General features: G+C 47.3%; 1 protein-coding gene across 1 annotated transcript in view; it reads right to left on the reverse strand.

Annotated features, from left to right (window-relative positions):
• The window catches only part of LOC144602806 (uncharacterized), a 92082-nt gene that overhangs the window by 23003 nt on the left and 48808 nt on the right, over window positions 1–20271 (reverse strand). Inside the window, 4 exon segments of the mRNA XM_078415930.1 lie at window positions 2619–2655; window positions 4473–4568; window positions 11967–12049; window positions 18472–18976. Of these exon segments, the coding sequence (XP_078272056.1) occupies window positions 2619–2655; window positions 4473–4568; window positions 11967–12049; window positions 18472–18976 (721 nt within the window).

Here is a 20271-nt window from a genome sequence, read left to right on the forward strand (position 1 = left end):
TTACCCTCCCTTGACATAGAATCAGGAGATGTAGAATCAGTATGAATAGAAATGAGGAATTGTAAGGGTAAAATTGTACAGGCCCACAAACAGTAGCCTCGACATAGGGTGCAAGTTGAATCAGGAGCTAAAATTGGCATGTCGGAAATATAATGCTACGGTGGTTATGGGAGATTTCAACATGCAGGTAGACTGGGAAAATCAGGTTGGTAACGGACCCCAGGAAAGGGAGTTTGTGGAGTGTCTCCAAGATGGATTCTTAGAACAGTTTGTACTGGAGCCTAGTAGGGAAAAGGCAATTATGGATTTAGTGTTGTGTAATGAACCTGATCTGATAAGGGGACTCTATGTAAAAGAGCCATTAGGAGGCAGTGATCACAATATGATAAGAGTTACTCTACAAATTGAGAGGGAGAAGGGAAAATCGGAAGTGTCAGTATTACAGTATAGCAAAGGGGATTACAGAGGCATGAGGCAGGAGCTGGCCAGAATTGACTGGAAAGAGGCCCTAGCAGGGAAGATGGTGCAACAGCAATGGCAGGTATTCCTGGGAATAATGCAGAAGTTGCAGGATCAATTTATCCCAAAGAGGAGGAAAGATTCTAAAGGGAGTAAGAGGCACCCGTGGCTGACAAGGGAAGTCAAGGACAGCATAAAAATAAAAGAGAAGAAGTACAACCATGCAAAGAAGAGTGGGAAGCCAGAGGATTGGGACTCTTTTAAAGAGCAACAGAAGATGACCAAGAAGGCAATACGGGGAGAAAATATGAGGTACGAGGGAAAACTAGCGAATAATATAAAGGAGGATAGTAAAAGCTTTTTAGGTATGTAAAGAGGAAAACAAATAGTCAAGGCAAACGTGGGTCCCTTGAAGACAGAAGCAGGGGAATTTATTATGGGGAACAAGGAAATGGCAGACGAGTTGAACCGGTACTTTGGATCTGTCTTCACTAAGGAAGATACAAGCAATCTCCCAGATGTTCTAGTGGCAAGAGATCCTTGGGTGACGGAGGAACTGAAGGAAATCCACATTAGGCAGGAAATGGTGTTGGGTAGACTGATGGGACTGAAGGCTGATAAATCCCCAGGGCCTGATGGTCTGCATCCCAGAGTACTTAAGGAGGTGGCGCTGGAAATTGTAGACGCATTGGTGATCATTTTCCAATGTTCTATAGATTCAGGATCAATTCCTGTGGATTGGAGGGTAGCTAATGTTGTCCAAATTTTAAGAAAGGAGGGAGAGAGACAACGGGAAATTATAGACCAGTTCATCTTACATCAGTGGTGGGGAAGATGTTGGAGTAAATTATAAAATACAAAATTGCGGAGCATTTGGATAGCAGTAACAGGATCGTTCAGAGTCAGCATGGTTTCACGAAGGGGAAATCATGCTTGACTAATCTTCTGGAATTCTTTGAGGATGTAACTGGGAAAATGGACAGGGGAGAGCTGGTGGATGTGGTGTACCTTGACTTTCAGAAAGCCTTCAACAAGGTCCCACATAGGACAATAGTGAGCAAAATTAGAGCGCAAGGTATTGGAGGTAGGGTACTAACATGGATAGAAAATTGGTTGACAGAAAGAAAGCAAAGAGTGGGGATAAATGGGTCCCTTTCAGAATGGCAGGCAGTAACTAGTGGGATACCGCAAGGTTCGGTGCTGGGACCGCAGCTATTTACAATATACATTAATGACTTGGATGAAGGGATTAAAAGTACTATTAGCAAATTTGCAGATGATACAAAGCTGGGTGGTAGTGTGAACTGTGAGGAAGATGCTATGAGTTTGCAGGGTGACTTGGACAGGTTGTGTGAGTGGGCGGATGCATGGCAGATGCAGTTTAATGTGGATACATGTGAGGTTATCCACTTTGGTGGTAAGAATAGGAAGGCAGAGTGTTATCTGAATGGTGTCATGTTATAAAAAGTGGACGTACAACGAGATCTGGGTGTCCTAGTGCATCATTCACTGAAAGGAAGCATGCAGGTACAGCAGGCAGTGAAGAAGGCCAATGGAATGTTGGCCTTAATAAGGATGAGAGGGGATCTTATTGAAACTTTTAAGATTATTAAGGGGTTGGACACGTTAGAGGCAGGAAACATGTTCCCAATGTTGGGGGAGTCCAGAACAAGGGGCCACAGTTTAAGAATAAGGGGTAGGCCATTTCGAACTGAGATGAGGAAAAACCTTTTCTGTCAGAGAGTTGTGAATCTGTGGAATTCTCTGCCTCAGAAGGCAGTGGAGGCCAATTCTCTGAATGCATTCAAGAGAGAGCTAGATAGAGCTCTTAAGGATAGCGGAGTCAGGGGGTATGGGGAGAAGGCATGAACGGGGTACTGGTTGAGAATGATCAGCCATGATCACATTGAATGGCGGTTCTGGCTTGAAGGGCCAAATGGCCTCCTCCTGCACCTATTGTCTATTGTGCTCCTGTGTTACCTGTGTTCCAGGATCTAACATCTCCAGCTGACCATGTGTGCGTGAGGCTTCTCAGTCAGTGGGTTGGTGCAGGAATGAAACTCCATTTACCATTCAGTGCTTATCCTGACCAATCTTTGCATCACATAAAAACATCAATGTGTCCCACAAACCAAGTGAAATAAGTCCATATGTTTTACCTTGTTTAATGGAGTCAAACGTTTCTATCAGCGCTGCCTTCAACAAAAAGAGGTGGTTGAATTTTTCCGCCGTTATGGCACCATCTGTCACTGACAATGTATGGAACTCATCACTAGTCCTGCAAATATTAAATAGCTGATTACAAATTGTGCATTGATGTTTATGAGGAAATATGTTACATGCAGAATTTCAGTGAAGAACATGCCCTACCTTTGCTTGCGAACAGCTTCCTCCTGAAATAAATAAAACACAAGACTGAATTGATCGAGGCAGAACTACTGAGAGCACGAATTTCACCCAGATTATTACGAGGTGTTAAAAATTCCCATTTGTCCATTCTCACCCCCAATGACACACAGAGAAGAATAATGATATTGCAGACATAGAACCGATGGAGGAAGTATAAAAATTATTCTGAAAATTACACGATGCTGACAGGATAGTCTGGACAGGGTGTGCGTTTCAGCCGAATAAGGGATAGGCCATTTAGAGCGGAGATGAGGACAAACTTTTTCAGCCAGAGAGTTGTGAATCAGTGGAATTCTGTGCCTCAGAAGGCAGTGCAGGCCAATTCTCTGGATGCTTTCAAGAGAGAGTTAGATAGAGCTCTTAATGAAAGTGGAGTCATGGGGTATGGGCAGAAGGAAGGAACGGGGTACTGATTGTGAATGATCAGCCATGATCACATTGAATGGAGTTGCTGGCTCGAAGGGCTGAATGGTCTACTTCTGCACTTGTTGTCTCTTGTCTATTGAATATGATGTTAGTGATGTGTAGGAAGGAACTGCAGATGCATAGACAATAGACAACATGGTTGAATTTGTTTCAAATATATCAGACGCCATTTTGTGATGGTGCCCATTTATAGAAGCAAATTTAAATAGACTTCCTTACCTCTAGAAATTTCACGCTGTCTTTTTGTTCCATCCGTTCCTGTAAACGCAGGAGTTCCTTCTGGGTAGAATTTAAATTCTCTTGAATCTCCCGAAGATTTTTCTCCATTAGATTTAGAATCCGCTCCTCGTCTTCGCGGATATCTTTGAGGAAGTACTTTTCTTTCTCCGTGATAATCTGGTGCAGTTCAGCAAACTGGGATGTGACATGGGACTGAAGGCTGTGTGACTCTTCCTGTCAAATGAATGCTGAAGATTAACATAATATATTTCTGTATTGTGTTTGCTAACAGAATAAGTGACCAGTTAGCCCATCAGTGTCCGGTTCTCAGAATTATCTAATCAATCAAATTCTCTCACATTTTCCTGAAACAAAGAAGTTTAATTCTCCTTCCCATTCCCACACTGACCTTTCTGTCCTAGGTCTCCTCCATTGTCAGAGGGAGGCTAATTCCAAAATTAGAGGAACAGCATCCCATATTTCGCTTGGGCAGCTTTCAGCCCAGTAATATTGACTTCTCTCACTTCAGGTAGCCCCGGCATTCCCTCTCTCTCTATCCCCCCTCCCCCCCCACCCCCACCCAAGTTGCACTAACTTCTCCCTTTCACCCCATAAACAGCTAACAATGGCCTGTTTCCTTTATCGTCGTTACTTGTTTCCATATCTTTTATTCATTGTTCTTTATTTCTCTGCATCATCATCTACTCCCTGTCCCTCGTTTCCCTTATCTCTAACCAGTCTGAAGAAGGGTCTCGTCCCGAAACATCACCCATTCATTCTCTCCAGAGATGCTGCCAGTCTCGCTGAGTTACTCCAGCTTTTTGTGCCTATCTTCGGTTTAAACCAGCATCTGCAGTTCCTCCCAACGCACCTAATTTCAGCAGTCAATTGTTCCAACATGTCCACTACACATTAAAATGAGCAACGCTGCACAAAAATTCCAGACAGAAAGGCCTCACCCGAACTTTGGAAATCTTTCGTAGTTGTTGCTGTTCTATTTCTTCGATATCAGATTTATTTTTCGTGACAGATTCTAAGGCCGATTTTACCCGAGCCTGGGATCAAAGAATAAAGGCGTTAGACAACAAAGAATGAACAAGGTAAATAAAGATACAAATCTGTTTGCATTGACCTTGTAGATGTCAACAGCTTCTTTAATCGGCTGCAAGCTGTGGTTTCTGTGTTCCAGCGCATCTCGACAAACCAGACAGATCAGTTTCTTGTCATTTTCACAAAACAGCTTCATTTCTTCCTGATGTTCCTCGCAGAAAAGTTTACTTCCCTTCTCTTCTGTATTCAGGCTCAGTGCTCGAGCTTTCTCAGACAGTCTCGCCAAGGCCCGATTGACTTTGATGGTGCGGTCTGCAAACTCCTCTCTGCATTCCGGGCAGGAGTTTCTCCCCTCCCTGCCCCAACTCTGTGTGAAACAGGAGCGGCAGTAGTTGTGCCCGCACTCCAGTATAACCGGGTCGGTGAAGAAATCCAGGCAGATGGGACAAACTACCTCCTCGGTTAAACTCTCGACCTTGTCTTTCGAAGCCATTTTAATTCCCGGCACAAAGGTTCGAAGTCTATTTGGTTTTGGGAGCGGCTGAATACCTGCAGTATCGCGTTATCCACTCCGCACCCTGCCACGTCGTATAATGAATGGTAATTGACTGCAATAGACAATAGATAATAGACGCAGGAGGAGGCCATTCAGCCCTTCGAGCCAGCACCACCATTCAATGTGTAATAAAATAACTGCGAATGCTGGTACAAATCGAAGGTATTTATTCACAAAATGCTGGAGTAACTCAGCAGGTCAGGCAGCATCTCAGGAGAGAAGGAATGGGCGACGTTTCGGGTCGAGACCCTTCTTCAGACTGATGTCAGGGAGCGGGACAAAGGAAGGATATAGATGGAGACAGGAAGAAAATGGGAGATCTGGGAAGAGGAGGGGAAGCGAGGGACAGAGTCGATGTTCATACCGCTGGGCTGCAAGCTGCCCAGGCAAAATATGAGGTGCTGTTCCTCCAATTCCCGGTGGGACTCACTATGGCACTGGAGGAGGCCCATGACAGAAAGGTCAGACTGGGAATGGGAGGGGGAGTTGAAGTGCTCAGCCACCGGGAGATCAGATTGTCTAATGCGGACTGAGCGCAGGTTTTAAGCGAAGCGATCGCCGAGCCTGCGTTTGGTTTCGCCAATGTAAATAAGTTGACATCTGGAGCAGCGGATGCAATAGATGCGGTTGGAGGAGGTGCAGGTGAACCTCTGTCTCACCTGGAAAGACTGTTTGGGTCCTTGCATGGAGTTGAGGGGGAAGGTAAAGGGACAGGTGTTGCATCTCCTGCGGTTGAGGGGAAAGTGCCCGGGGATGGGGTGGTTTGTGTAGGAAGGGACGAGTGGACAAGGGACAAGGAGGGAATGGTCTCTGCGGAACGCAGAAAGGGGAGGGGATGGGAAGATATGGCCAGTGGTGGGGTCCCGTTGTAGGTGACGGAAATGTTGGATGACGATTTGTTGGATCCGCTGGCTGGTGGGGTGGAAGGTGAGAACGAGGGGGATTCTGTCCTTGTTACGGTTTGGGGGAGGGGGAGCAAGAGCGGAGCTGCGGGATGTAGAAGAGACCCTAGTGAGAGCCTCATCTATAATGGAAGAGGGGAAGCCCCGTTTCCTGAAGAATTAGGACATCTCTGATGCCCGAGTGTGAAAAGACCTCATCCCGGGCGCAGATGCGGCGTAGACGGAGGAATTGGGAGTTGTGGATAGACTTTTTGCAGGTGACCGGGTGGGAAGAAGTGTAGTCCAGATAGCTGTGCGAGTCAGTGGGTTTATAGTAGATGTCAGGCACCAGTCTGTCTCCTGTGATGGAGATGGTGAGGTCCAGAAACGGGAGGGAGATAACAGAGATAGTCCACGTGTATTTAAGGGCAGGATGGAAATTGGAAGTGAAGTGTATGAAGTCAAACAACATTCAATGTGATCATGGCTGATCATTCTCAAACACTACCCCGTTCCTGCCTTTTCCCCATACCCCCCCCCCCCCACTCCGCTATCATTAAGAGCTCTATCTAGCTCTCTCTTGAAAGCATCCAGAGAATTGGCCTCCACTGCCTTCTGAGGCAGAGAGTTCCACAGATTTACAACTCTCTGAGTGAAAAGGTTTTTCCTCATCTCCGTTGTCAATGGCCTACCCCTTATTCTTAAACTATGGCGCCTGGTTCTGGACTCCCCCAACATTGGGAACATGTTTCCTGCCACTAACGTGTCCAATCCCTTAATAATCTTATATATTTCAATAAGATCCCCTCTCATCCTTCTAAATTCCAGTGTATTCAAGTCAATTCGCTCCTGTCTTTTAACATACGACAGTCCCAGAATTCCGGGAATTAACCTAGTGAACCTAAGCTGCACGCCCTCAATAGCAAGAATATCCCTCCTCAAATTTGGAAAACAAAACTGCACACAGCACTCCAGGTGCGTTCTCACTAGGGCAATGAACAACTGCAGAAGGACCTCTTTGCTCCTATACTCAACTCCCCTTGTTATGATGGCCAACATGCCATTGGCTTTCTTCACTGCCTGCTGTACCTGCATGCTTCCTTTCAGTGACTGATGCACTCGGACACCCAGATCTCATTGTACGTCCCCTTTTCCTAACTTGACACCATTCAGATAATAATCTGCCTTCCTATTCTTACCACCAAAGTGGATAAGCTCACATTTATCCACATTAAACTGCAAGGGTTCGAGCAAACCTCCAACTAATCTTACAGGAGGGAGGGGCCGTTAGGTCTTGAAAGTGAATATACCAGAGATATGGACCTGGGGCAGTGTAAAGCAGAACATAGGGGGCAAGGCCAAAATGGTGCCATACGTGGATGGGAAACGATGGAGAAATATATATTTAGAGCGACTGTTAAATGGTAACGTGCGAACACCGGTGAAATGTGGCGTTCCACCGTCTCTCGGTGTAATCTACATGTGTAGGAAGGAACTGCAGATACTGGTTTAAACCGAAGATAGACACTAAACGTTGGAGTAACTCAACGGGTCTGACAGCACCTCTGAAGAAAAGGAATGGGCGACGTTTCGGGTCGAGACCCTTTTTCAGAGTGAGCGGTAGCGGAAAGAGAAACGATAGATATAGACGAGGATGCAGAGAGATATAGAACACAAGAATGAAAAATATGCAAAATAAAGTTAGGGTGATAACTGAAACAGGCCATTGTTAGCTGGGTATTTATTCACAAAATGCTGGAGTAACTCAGCAGGTCAGGCAGCATCACCGGGGGTGACTGTGACATTCCCGTTGCCTGCCCTTTAGTTTTCCATCGCATGCGGGCACTATTGTGGTACAGCTAAAATGACCTGCCGTCGCACAGATCCAACGACCCAGTGTTGGCTTCGAACTGGTGCTCGCTGTGTGGAATTTGGACGCTCTCGCTCTAACCTCGCGGACCTCTCCTCGATACTCGGGTTCAATAGACAATAGACAATAGGTGCAGGAGTAGGCCATTCAGCCCTTCGAGCCAGCACCGCCATTCAATGCGATCATGGCTGATCACTCTCAATCAGTACCCCGTTCCTTCCTTCTCCCCATACCCCTCACTCCGCTATCCTTAAGAGCTCTATCCAGCTCTTTCTTGAAAGCATCCAACGAACTGGCCTCCACTGTCTTCTGAGGCAGAGAATTCCACACCTTCACCACTCTCTGACTGAAAAAGTTCTTCCTCATCTCCGTTCTAAATGGCCTACCCCTTATTCTTAAACTGTGGCCCCTTGTTCTGGACTCCCCCAACATTGGGAACATGTTTCCTGCCTCTAATGTGTCCAATCCCCTAATTATCTTATATGTTTCAATAAGATCCCTCTCATCCTTCTAAATTCCAGTGTATACAAGCCCAATCGCTCCAACCTTTCAACATACGACAGTCCCGCCATTCCGGGAATTAACCTAGTGAACCTACGCTGCACGCCCTCCATAGCAAGAATTTCCTTCCTCAAATTTGGAGACCAAAACTGCACACAGTACTCCAGGTGCGGTCTCACCAGGGCCCGGTACAACTGTAGAAGGAACTCTTTGCTCCTATACCCAACTCCTCTTGTTATGAAGGCCAACATTCCATTGGCTTTCTTCACTGCCTGCTGTACCTGCATGCTTCCTTTCATTGACTGATGCACTAGGACACCCAGATCTCGTTGAACTCCCCCTCCTCCTAATTTGACACCATTTAGATAATAATCTGCCTTTCTATTCTTACTTCCAAAGTGAATAACCTCACACTTATCTACATTAAACTGCATCTGCCATGTATCCGCCCACTCACACAACCTGTCCAAGTCACCCTGCAGCCTTATTGCATCTTCCTCACAATTCACACTACCCCCCAGCTTAGTATCATCTGCAAATTTGCTAATGGTACTTTTAATCCCTTCGTCTAAGTCATTAATGTATATCGTAAATAGCTGGGTTCCCAGCACCGAACCTTGCGGTACCCCACTGGTCATTGCCTGCCATTCCGAAAGGGACCCATTTATCCCCACTCTTTGCTTTCTGTCTGTCAACCAATTTTCTATCCATGTCAGTACCCTACCCCCAATACCATGTGCCCTAATTTTGCCCACTAATCTCCTATGTGGGACCTTGTCGAAGGCTTTCTGAAAGTCGAGGTACACCACATCCACTGACTCTCCCCTGTCAATTTTCCTAGTTACATCCTCAAAAAATTCCAGTAGATTTGTCAAGCATGATTTCCCCTTCCCCATGCTGACTCGGAGCGATCCTGTTACTGCTATCCAAATGCTCAGCAATTTCGTCTTTTATAATTGACTCCAGCATCTTCCCCACCACTGATGTCAGACTAACTGGTCTATAATTACCCGTTATCTCTCCCTCCTTTCTTATAAAGTGGGATAACATTTGCTATCCTCCAATCCACAGGAACTGATCCTGAATCTATAGAACATTGAAAAATGATCTCCAATGCTTCCACTATTTCTAGAGCCACCTCCTTAAGTACCCTGGGATGCAGACCAACAGGCCCTGGGGATTTATCAGCCTTCAGTCCCATCAGTCTACCCAAAACCATTTCCTGCCTAATGTGGATTTCCTTCAGTTCCTCCATCACCCTAGGTTCTCCGGCCCCTAGAACATTTGGGAGATTGTGTGTATCTTCCTCAGTGAAGACAGATCCAAAGTAACGTTTTAACTCGTCTGCCATTTCTTTGTTCCCCATAATAAATTTCCCCTGCTTCTGTCTTCAAGGGACCCACATTTGCCTTGACTATTTTTTCCTCTTCACGTACCTAAAAAAACTTTTGCTATCCTCCTTTATATTATTGGCTAGTTTACCCTCGTACCTCATCTTTTCTCCCCGTATTGCCTTTTTAGTTAACTTTTGTTGCTCTTTAAAAGAATCCCAATCCTCTGTCTTCCCACTCTTCTTTGCTATGTTATACTTCCTCTCCTTAATTTCTATGCTGTCCCTGACTTCCCTTGTCAGCCACACGTGTCTCTTACTTCCCTTAGAGTCTTTCCACCTATTTGGAATAAATTGATCCTGCAACCTCTGCATTATTCCCAGGAATACCTGCCATTGCTGTTCTACCGTCTTCCCTGCTAGGGCCTCCTTCCAGTCAATTTTGGCCAGCTCCTGCCTCATGCCTCTGTAATCCCCTTTGCTATATTGTAATACTGACACTTCCGATTTTCCCTTCTGCCTTTCCATTTGCAGAGTAAAACTTATCATGTTGTGATCACTGCCTCCTAATGGCTCCTTTACCTCTAGTCCCCTTATCAGATTAGGATCATTACACAACACTAAATCCAGAATTGCCTTCTCCCTGGTAGGCTCCAGTACAAGCTGTTCTAAGAATCCATCTTGAAGGCACTCTACAAACTCTCTTTCCTGGGGTCCATTTTCAACCTGATTTTCCCAGTCTACCTGCATGTTGAAATCTCCCATAACCACCGTAGCATTACATTTTTGACACGCCAATTTTATCTCCTGATTCAACTTGCACCCTATGTCGAGGCTACTGTTTGGGGGCCTATAGATAACTCCCATTAGGGTCTTTTTACCCTTACAATTTCTCATTTCTATCCATACTGATTCAACATCAGTCGCACTAAAAAATAGAGTTGCTTCTGTTCTTTGGTAACGATTGAAGCGATTTAGCGGGGCGAGCTAAACTGGGACTAGTTTAAACGGGTGTTTGAGAGCTTGACGAGAAGCCACACAGATTCACAGAATTACACAACGTGCTGGAGTAACTCGGCACCCGCACCCGAAACGTCATCTACCCATGTTTTATCCCAACAAGGATCCCGTCCGGAAACCTCGCCTATCCATGTTCTTCAGGAACGCTACCTGGCCGCTGAGTTACTCCAGCATGTTGCGGTTCCTTGTTTCTACTTCGTGAAGTTAAACTCCGAGAACTCTCCGAATCCCACGGACAATGAACGTTTCCATGCGTTCTCGAGGAACAGCACTTCGTCTCATGAGTATAGGAGCAAAGAGGTCATTCTGCAGTTGTACAGGGCCCTAGTGAGATGTTCCTTTCGGCAATTGAGGAGGAATATCTTGAGTCCTAGGCTGGTGAATCTGTGGATTTCTTTGCCACAGAATGCTGTGGAGGCGAAGTCAATGGATAATTTTTAAGGCAGAAATAGACAGATTCTTGAATCGTACATATGTCAAGGGTTATGGGGAGAAGCCAGGAGAATGGGGTTCGGAGGGAGAGATAGATCAGCCATGTTTGAATGGCGGAGTAGACGTGAAGGGCCGAATTGCTTAATCCTGCTCCGTTCACCATTGATTCTCTCCACTTCTAATAAGTTCAACTGCAATGTCAAATTTATTCAATGTCCAACTGTTCCGTAACCCGATGAAGATTTCCGACCATTTATGATCAATAGACAATAGACAATGGGTGCAGGGGGAGGCCCTTCGGCCCTTCGAGCCAGCACCGCCATTCAATGTGATCATGGCTGATCATTCTCAATCAGTACCCCGTTCCTGCCTTCTCCCCATACCCCCTGACTCCGCTATCCTTAAGAGCTCTATCCAGCTCTCTCTTGAATGCATTCAGAGAATTGGCCTCCACTGCCTTCTGAGGTAGAGAATTCCACAGATTCACATCTCTCTGACTGAAAAAGTTTTTCCTCATCTCAGTTCTAAATGGCCTACCCCTTATTCTTAAACTGTGGCCCCTTGTTCTGTACTCCCCCAACATTGGGAACATCCTGATGAGATCGAGATGCCAGGGGTCACCCACGTTTAAAAAAGAGGCGGATCAACACTTCTAAATGCAGTTGCTGTTTATTTCACTCTTCCCACATTTACATTCCCCCTGGTTTTATTTCCGCGCTCACTGGGGTTTTACGACGCGGAATTTGGGAATTAAATGGGAGCCGTTCAGCACCGACCTGTTGTCCACCGGGTTTCTGCCCCACAGCCCCTGAGCCCCGCTCCTGACGCCGGTCCCGGGACCCGACCCTTTCACACACCGGAAGCGGAACCGGAGCAGATTCTCAGCCACTGGGTTTCTTGCCAAGGCCCAAAGAAAGGATAAAGTTTCTCCGTGAATTTATTCCCAGTGAAGGAGTGGAGATGGGACTTGGTGCCCGCGTCGTAAAAGGAAACTGTCCCGGACGTGCAGCGTAGGTTCACTAGGTTAATTCCCGGAATGGCGGGACTGTCGTATGTTGAAAGGCTGGAGCGATTGGGCTTGTATACACTGGAATTTAGAAGGATGAGGGGGGATCTTATTGAAACATATAAGATAATTAGGGGATTGGACACATTAGAGGCAGATAACATGTTCCCAAGGTTGGGGGAGTCCAGAACAAGGGGCCACAGTTTGAGAATAAGAGGTAGGCCATTTAGAACGGAGATGAGGAAGAACTTTTTCAGTCAGAGGGTGGTGAAGGTGTGGAATTCTCTGCCTCAGAAGGCAGTGGAGGCCAGTTCGTTGGATGCTTTCAAGAGAGAGCTGGATAGAGCGCTTAAGGATAGCGGAGTGAGGGGTATGGGGAGAAGGCAGGAACGGGGTACTGATTGAGAGTGATCAGCCATGATCGCATTGAATGGCGGTGCTGGCTCGAAGGGCTGAATGGCCTACTCCTGCACCTATTGTCTATTGAGATAAACTCCCACCCTCCCGGGGAGGGGACCGGCGGGGAGACGGGATGGAGGGGAGGTGACTGCATTAAGTTCATTACCATCCCGCTCGATGCTCCAGACTCCAGTCTCCGGGGTCAGTTCGACCTGTCGCTTCCTCTCCACAGACTCTGCGGCGACTCCCAGACTCCAGTACTCACTCCCCGCCACATCCACCTCCCAGTAATGTCTCCCCGATGTGAATCCCTCCGATCCCAGCGCACACAGAATGTTTGTGAACCTCTTCCCGGTGTCAGGGAGACTCCTCCGGGACTCAGTCTCTCCCAACCTCTTCCGATCCTCAGACACCTCGAGCAGCGGATGCGCTGTTTCCACATCCAGGGTGACGGAGACGGGGGAGAAGCAGAGAATCAAAGAGTCCCCGGGGGTCGGGGGGAGACTCGGGCAGCGCGGCCCCGGGACCGGAGGAGAGGCCGCTCGGCCTCGGGCACAGGCGGGCGGACAACTGAAAGTTTCACGTGGGGGATTTTCCACAATTGCGCGAGACGGAAAAGAGAAAGGCATTTCCGCTACTTTTCTTCCGGGAAGTGGAAGTGAAATGTTTTGGTTGTCGCGGACGGGGAGAGCGAAATGGGAGACGAGGATGGCGAAGTTGCGCCTGGGTACATGTGTGCGTCAGACTGAGTTATTGTAATGGCCGTATTAAATATCAGTGGGTGCATGTGTCCTGCGATGGCGAGTGTATTCATGGATGGTTGTGTAAGTCATGGCGTGTCCTCACACGTAAGGTGTGTGTTGGTGATAGTGTGTGCTGTATGCCTGTGGACTAGTCGAATGAATAAATTCACTGGTAGACCCAAAATGCTGGAGTAACTCAGCGGGCCAGGCAGCATCTCTGGATAGACGGAATGGGCGACGATTCGAGTCGAGACCCTTCTTCAGACTGATGCCAGGGGAGTGGGTGGGACAGATATGGAATGTAGTCGGAGACAGAAAGGCTGGTGGGCGAACTGGGGAGGAGGAGGGGATAGAGAGGAAAGCAAGGGCTATTTGAAGTTAGAGAAGTCAATGTTCATACCGCCTGGGTGTAAACTACCCAAGCGAAATATGAGGTGCCGTTCCTTCAATTTGCTGCTTCTTCACTCTGACAATGGAGGAGGCCCAGGACAGAAAGGACATATTGGGAATGGGAGGGGGAGTTGAAGTGCTGAACCACCGGGAGATCAGGGAGGTTAAGACGGACTGAGCGAAGGTGTTCAGCGAAATGATCGCCCAGCCTGCGCTTGGTCTCGCCGATGTAGGGAAGTCGACACCAAGAACAGCAGATACAGTAGATGAGGTTGGAGGAGGTGCAAGTGAACCTCTGCCTCACATGGAAAGACTGTTTGGGTCCTTGGATGAAGTTGAGGGGGGGAGGTAAAGGGACAGGTGTTGCATCTCTTGCGGTGATGGGAAAGTACGGGGGGGTGGATTGGGTGGGAAGGGACCAGTTGACCAGGGCGTTTCGTATGGAATGGTCTCTGCAGAAAGGGGTGGAGATGGGAAGATGTGGCCTGTAGTGGGATCCAGTTGGAGGTGGTGAAAATGTTGGAAAATTACAGTATATGTATGAATTAAGTTCACTGCGTCTGAATAAGGGGTCGGCCATTTAGAACGGAGATGAGGAAGAACTTTTTCAGTCAGAGAGTGGTGAAGGTGTGGAATTCTCTGCCTCAGAAGGCAGTGGAGGCCAGTTCGTTGGATGCTTTCAAGAGAGAGCTGGATAGAGCTTTTAAGGATAGCGGAGTGAGGGGGTATGGGGAGAAAGCAGGAACGGGGTACTGATTGAGAGTGATCAGCCATGATCGCATTGAATGGTAGTGCTGGCTCGAAGGGCTGAATGGCCTACTCCTGCACCTATTGTCTATTGTCTATTGTCTATTGTATGTATTCTTTGTTACAAAGGGATCGTAGATTGTGGAGGTTGTACCCACGAACTGCCATTTTGTCCCGTGAATGTGTTTATGGGGATCTTTTCTAGGCCGATGAGAATGTGTGAGTTTCTCATAGCTCAGGTCATGGGCCCAGATCTCTCAAATGCTTCAATGTGCAGTTTGAATGAAACTGCGAGTTTTAAAAGTCCAACAGGGCGCAGACTTGAGTTAACCTAAATCTGCAGTCACTGACATGTTAGACAGGGTTAGTGGCACAGATTTCCACCTCTGAAGAACCACCATATACCTTGATGTCTATCCTGGACATCACCTTGATACCTACTTTTAATCATTATAATTTCAGTTAATTTTAATTTCCTGGCCACTGTGGTAGAATTCAAACTCATATCTCGATGTGTGTGTGTGTGGCTGTGCGAGTCCCATTGTAGGACCTATCCAACAGCCTAGGTATTGGTTGTATCGTGTTCCTGTGTTGGATGTGCTCGAGGGTCGAACATCTCCAGCTGACCATATGTGCGTGAGGCTTCTCATCCCGTTGAGTTGGTGTTGGAATGAAACTTTAATTACCATTCAGTCCGTTATCCTGGCCAATCTTTGCATCTGTTAAAAACATCAATGTATCTCACAAACAAAGTGAAATAAATCTATATGTTTTACCTTGTTTAATGGAGTCAAACGTTTCCTTCAAAACTGTCTTCAACAAAAAAAGAGATGGTTGAATTTCTCAACGTGTATGGAATCATCTCTCACCGACAGTGGCTGCTCGTCACCTCTGACCCTGCAAATATTTAATAGCTGATTACAAACTGAGCAATGATTTTTCTAGGAAATATGTTACGGGTCCATGCGGAGTGGCAGACAATATCAAGTCTTACCTCCTCTTACAATCAGTTTCCTCCTGAAATAAATAAAACATAAATCTGAATTGACTGAGACAGACCGTCGACATCCTCGCAACCAGGAAGTTTACCCTATTTATTACAAGGTGTTAAACAGTCCCATTGCCAACTCTCACTCCCTCGGATTCACAGGGCAAAGCAGATATATTGCAGACAGTGAATCAAGGGAGAAAATATTAAAATTATAATTAGAATGATACCATACTGACGGGATAGACTGGACAAATTGTGGTTGTACGTTTTAACCGGGTAAGATGTCCGTGATGATCGGATAGTGTAATTTTAGATTTGTGATGAATTTGACCAAGAGGGAACGGAGAAAGTATCTTTACTTGTGGAGGCACGAAATGACAAAGATAAAATAAATATAAAAAAATATATATTTAAAATAAAATGGTCTTCAATATATTCCTTAAGGAATTCAGCAATGAGAAAATGGAACGTGCCACCACAGATGTGGTTGAAGCAGAGAGTATGTGTTATGGGGTGGGAGGGCTGTTGGAGAAACACGTGTGGGTCTATTGAGTTCAGGACATTGTTGGTCAGTGCGGTGAATGGGTGGAAGGGGGTTTATCTGGTGCCGCAGAATTGACAGGATAAGATGGACTGAATGGTCTGTCTGTGACGTAGAATGGGATGTACTACGATTGGCCAGGCCGACCCTGCAACGCTGCCAAGACAATGAGCCTTCATGGTCAGGTCAGGAACCCTGCACTGACAACAACAATGTCGATGTCGACGTGGAGAGCGGACAACAGTGTGAGCGGCAAAGGCAGCTCACGGAATTGGGAGAGGTCACAAGTGGGTCATTGCTCCATCAGGAAGGGCCATTTGTTTCTTGGCGGATGGTAAGAAGAAGATAAACACAGAAGTAAGTACATCATGGTTTATTATGTTTTTATTTACAGAGTAATATATCAACATATCTGTTGGCCTCCTGCAAGTATTTCATTTATTCCGTCTCTAGACACATGACAATAAAACTCTTGAAACTTCGCGACAATGAAGAAATAATTGCTGGATTAGTCAGTTTGGACAGTCACCGGGGCGTGGCGGGGTGAGGGGTGAGTGAGGGTTGAGGGGGAGGGGGATGGGCAGGGGGCTTAGGTAGAGAGAACGAGCAGGTTTGGATGCTGCGTGACTTCACCGACCCGAGAGCAGCGCCGGTGACAAGAACGTAATCTAGGAGGACGAGGAAAAGGCGGAGAACAAGGAGGCGGACAAGATGAAGAAGGGTCCCAATCTGAAACCTCGTCTGTCCAGTTCCCCCCACAGACGCTGTCTGACTCACTGAGTTAATCCAGCACTTTGTCTTTTGTTGAAGATTCCAGTATCTGCCGTCTCTTGTGAACAGACACCGAGCTCCGATTTCCTCTTTAAAATGCTTTTGATATTAGCGTTAATTATCCTTTCAGATCGAAAGCCGCGCTGAACTACGCCCTAAATCATTGGTGACGCTCGGACGATCCTTGATCGGACTTGATCCAGTCTGAAGAAGGGTCTGGACCCGAAACGCCACCCATTCCTTCTCTCCCGAGATGCTGCCTGACCCGCTGAGTTACTCCAGCATTTTGTGTCTACTTTTGATTTAAACCAGCATCTGCAGTTTTTATTTCCTACACTTGATCGGACTTTGCTGGCTTTAACTTGGGCTAAACGTTATTCCCTTATCATGTTCATCTGCAACTGAACCATCCTCTCACCAACTGGAAAGTGGCCCTGAACGACCATTTGCCTCTTTGGAGACCCTCGGACTATCTTTAATCGAACTTTACTGGACTTTATCTTGCACTAAACGTTATTCTCTTTATAGTTTACGTGTGCACTGTGAACCGCTCGATTGTAATCATGTGCACTCTTTACCTAAGAACACTGAAGAAGTCTGGTCTACCCCAACAGCTGCTGACGACATTATACCGCTGCACCATAGAGAGCATCCTAACACATGGCATCCCTGTGTGGTACCTCAGCTGCACGGAGGAAGAAAGGAAAGCTCTTCAGCGGGTAATCCATAGAGCTCAGAGGACCATCGGAACACAGCTACCAGCCTTGGAGGGCATCTACAACACACTCAGAAAAGCCACCAGCATCCACAAAGACTCTTCACATCCCTGCAACAGTCTGTTCGAACTTCTACCATCGGGCAGACGATACAAGGCCTTCTACGCCCGCACCTCCAGACTCAGGAACAGCTTCATTCCCAGGGCCATAGCTGCGATGAACCGGTCCTGCTGAGCCGGATAGTCACATCGCACAGTGATCCGGCACAGATCTACTTGCACTTTATTCTGTCTTAAAACTGTTACAATTTGTCTCGTTGGGTTGTTGTTGTTTAAATTAATTAAATTATTGCATCGTATGGGAGGCGCATTCCCAATCTCGTTGTACCCCTGTACAATGACAATAAAGATATATTGTATTGTATTGTATTGTATTGTATAGTTGACTGGGTAGCACGCAACGAAAACGTCTCACTGTACCTCGGTTCACGCAACAATAAACAGAACTGAATTGAAACGACACTTAACAGAATATTGACATTAATAATTTGAATATTGACATTAATAACGTCAGCTAACGGTCACTGCACTGAGTAGCTCCTTCAGTGACAGACTGCCTCACCCCAAGTGCGTGAAGGAGAGATATCGGAGGTCCTTCCTTCCCGCTGCTGTGAGACTGCACAACCAGCACTGCTCCCAACAGACCAGTCAACAGTAACAGTTAAGGAATACACAGTAAACTGATGACAATTTATCCTTGTCTTTATTTTTATTGATAATGAATGTCTCCTGTTATTCACTTTGCTGCTGTAACACTGTAAATTTCCACGATGTGGGACAATTAAATAAAATTATTATTATTATTATTATCACAGGCGGCAGTCCAGGAGTTTTATGGTCATCGATTCTCGGAACAGACTTGTTTAACATCTAAAAGTACGGAGGTGATTTAACTATATTCCAGGTGCTGGTGAAGGATTGATAGAATTTGTTATTTACTGACACGGAGCGGAACCGGAGCAGATTCTCAGCCACGGGTTTTCATCCCAGATCGCGAAGAAAGGATAAAGTTTCTCCGTGAATTTATTCCCAGTGAAGGTGTGGAGATGGGACTTGGTGCCCGCGTCATAAAATGAAACTGTCCCGGACTCGTAACTGAGATAAACACCCACCCTCCCGGGGATGGGACGGGCGGGGAGACGGGATCGAGGGGAGGTGAGTGCAACAAACAGGTCATCCAACCGCCCGATGCTCCGGACTCCTGTGTCCGGGGTCAGTGTGGCCGGTCCCTTCCTCTCCACAGACTCTGCGGCGACTCCCAGAATCCAGCCCGAACTCCCCGCCACCTCCACCTCCCAGTAATGTCTCCCCGATGTGAATCCCTCTGATCCCAGCACACACACACTGCCTGTAAACCTCTTCCCGGTGTCAGGGAGACTCCTCCGGGTCTCGGTCGCTCTCACCCTCTTCCGATCCTCAGACACCTCGAGCCGCGGATGCGCTGTTTCCACATCCAGGGTGACGGAGACTGGGGGGAGAAGCAGAGAATCAGAGAGTCCCCGGGTGTCGGGGGGAGACTCGGGCAGCGCGGCCCCGGCACCGGGGGAGAGGCCGCTCGGCCTCAGGCACAGGCGGGCGGACAACTGAAATCTTGCCCGGAGTTTTCTTTCCCCCTCCCCTACCACGTAAGATGGACAACAGAAATCCTTCCCGGATCTTTTCTCCCGAGGTTGAGGCGAGAGTTGTGGTATGTCGTGGGCAAGCAGATGCAATTGGGAGAGAGGAGGTAGGAGAAATGGTGGGCGGGTGGGTGTGCGGGCGTGATATTGAGTGAAAATGGGGGCTTGATTGGCGGGACAGTTGAGGAGTTAAATGTCTACTGGAGGTAATTAAAAATGAGGTCGTTATATTTTGGTAATACAGGGGGAAAGGTGTGACTGTGCTGGAGAGAGTGCAAAGGAGATTCACCGGGAAGTTGCCTCCATTGGTTGCCTCCATGCTGATATGTCGTGGGCAAGCAGAAGGAATTGGGAAAGAGGAGATAGTAGAAATGGTGTATTCACAAAATGCTGGAGTAACTCAGCAGGTCAGGCAGCATCTCGGGAGAGAAGGAATGGGTGACGTTTCGGGTCGAGACCCTTCTTCAGACTGATGTCGGGGGTGGGACAAAGGAAGGATATAGGTGGAGACAGGAAGATAGAGGGAGATCTGGGAAGGAGGAGGGGAAGGGAGGGACAGAGGAGCTATCTGAAGTTGGAGAAGTCGACGTTCATACCACCGGGCCGCAAACTGCCCAGGCGAAATATGAGGTGCTGCTCCTCCAATTTCCGGCGGGCCTCACTATGGCACTGGAGGAGGCCCATGACAGAGAGGTCAGACTGGGAATGGGAGGGGGAGTTAAAGTGCTGGGCCACCGGGAGATCAGTTGCGTTAATGCGGACCGAGCGCAGGTGTTCAGCGAAGCGATCGCCGAGCCTGCGCTTGGTTTCGCCGATATAGATAAGTTGACATCTAGAGCAGCGGATGCAATAGATGAGGTTGGAGGAGGTGCAGGTGAACCTCTGTCTCACCTGGAAAGAATGTTTGGGTCCTTTGATGGAGTTGAGGGGGGAGGTAAAGGGACAGGTGTTGCATCTCGTGCGGTTGCAAGGGAAAGTGCCCGGGGTTAGGGTGGTTTGGGTAGGAAGGGACGAGTGGACCAGGGAGTTACGGAGGGAACGGTCTCTGCGGAACGCAGAGAGGGGAGGGGATGGGAAGATATGGCCAGTGGTGGGGTCCTGTTGTAGGTGACGGAAATGTTGGTGGATAATATGTT

Source organism: Rhinoraja longicauda, chromosome 19, assembly GCF_053455715.1.
Source record: "Rhinoraja longicauda isolate Sanriku21f chromosome 19, sRhiLon1.1, whole genome shotgun sequence".
Lineage (NCBI taxonomy): Eukaryota > Metazoa > Chordata > Chondrichthyes > Rajiformes > Arhynchobatidae > Rhinoraja > Rhinoraja longicauda.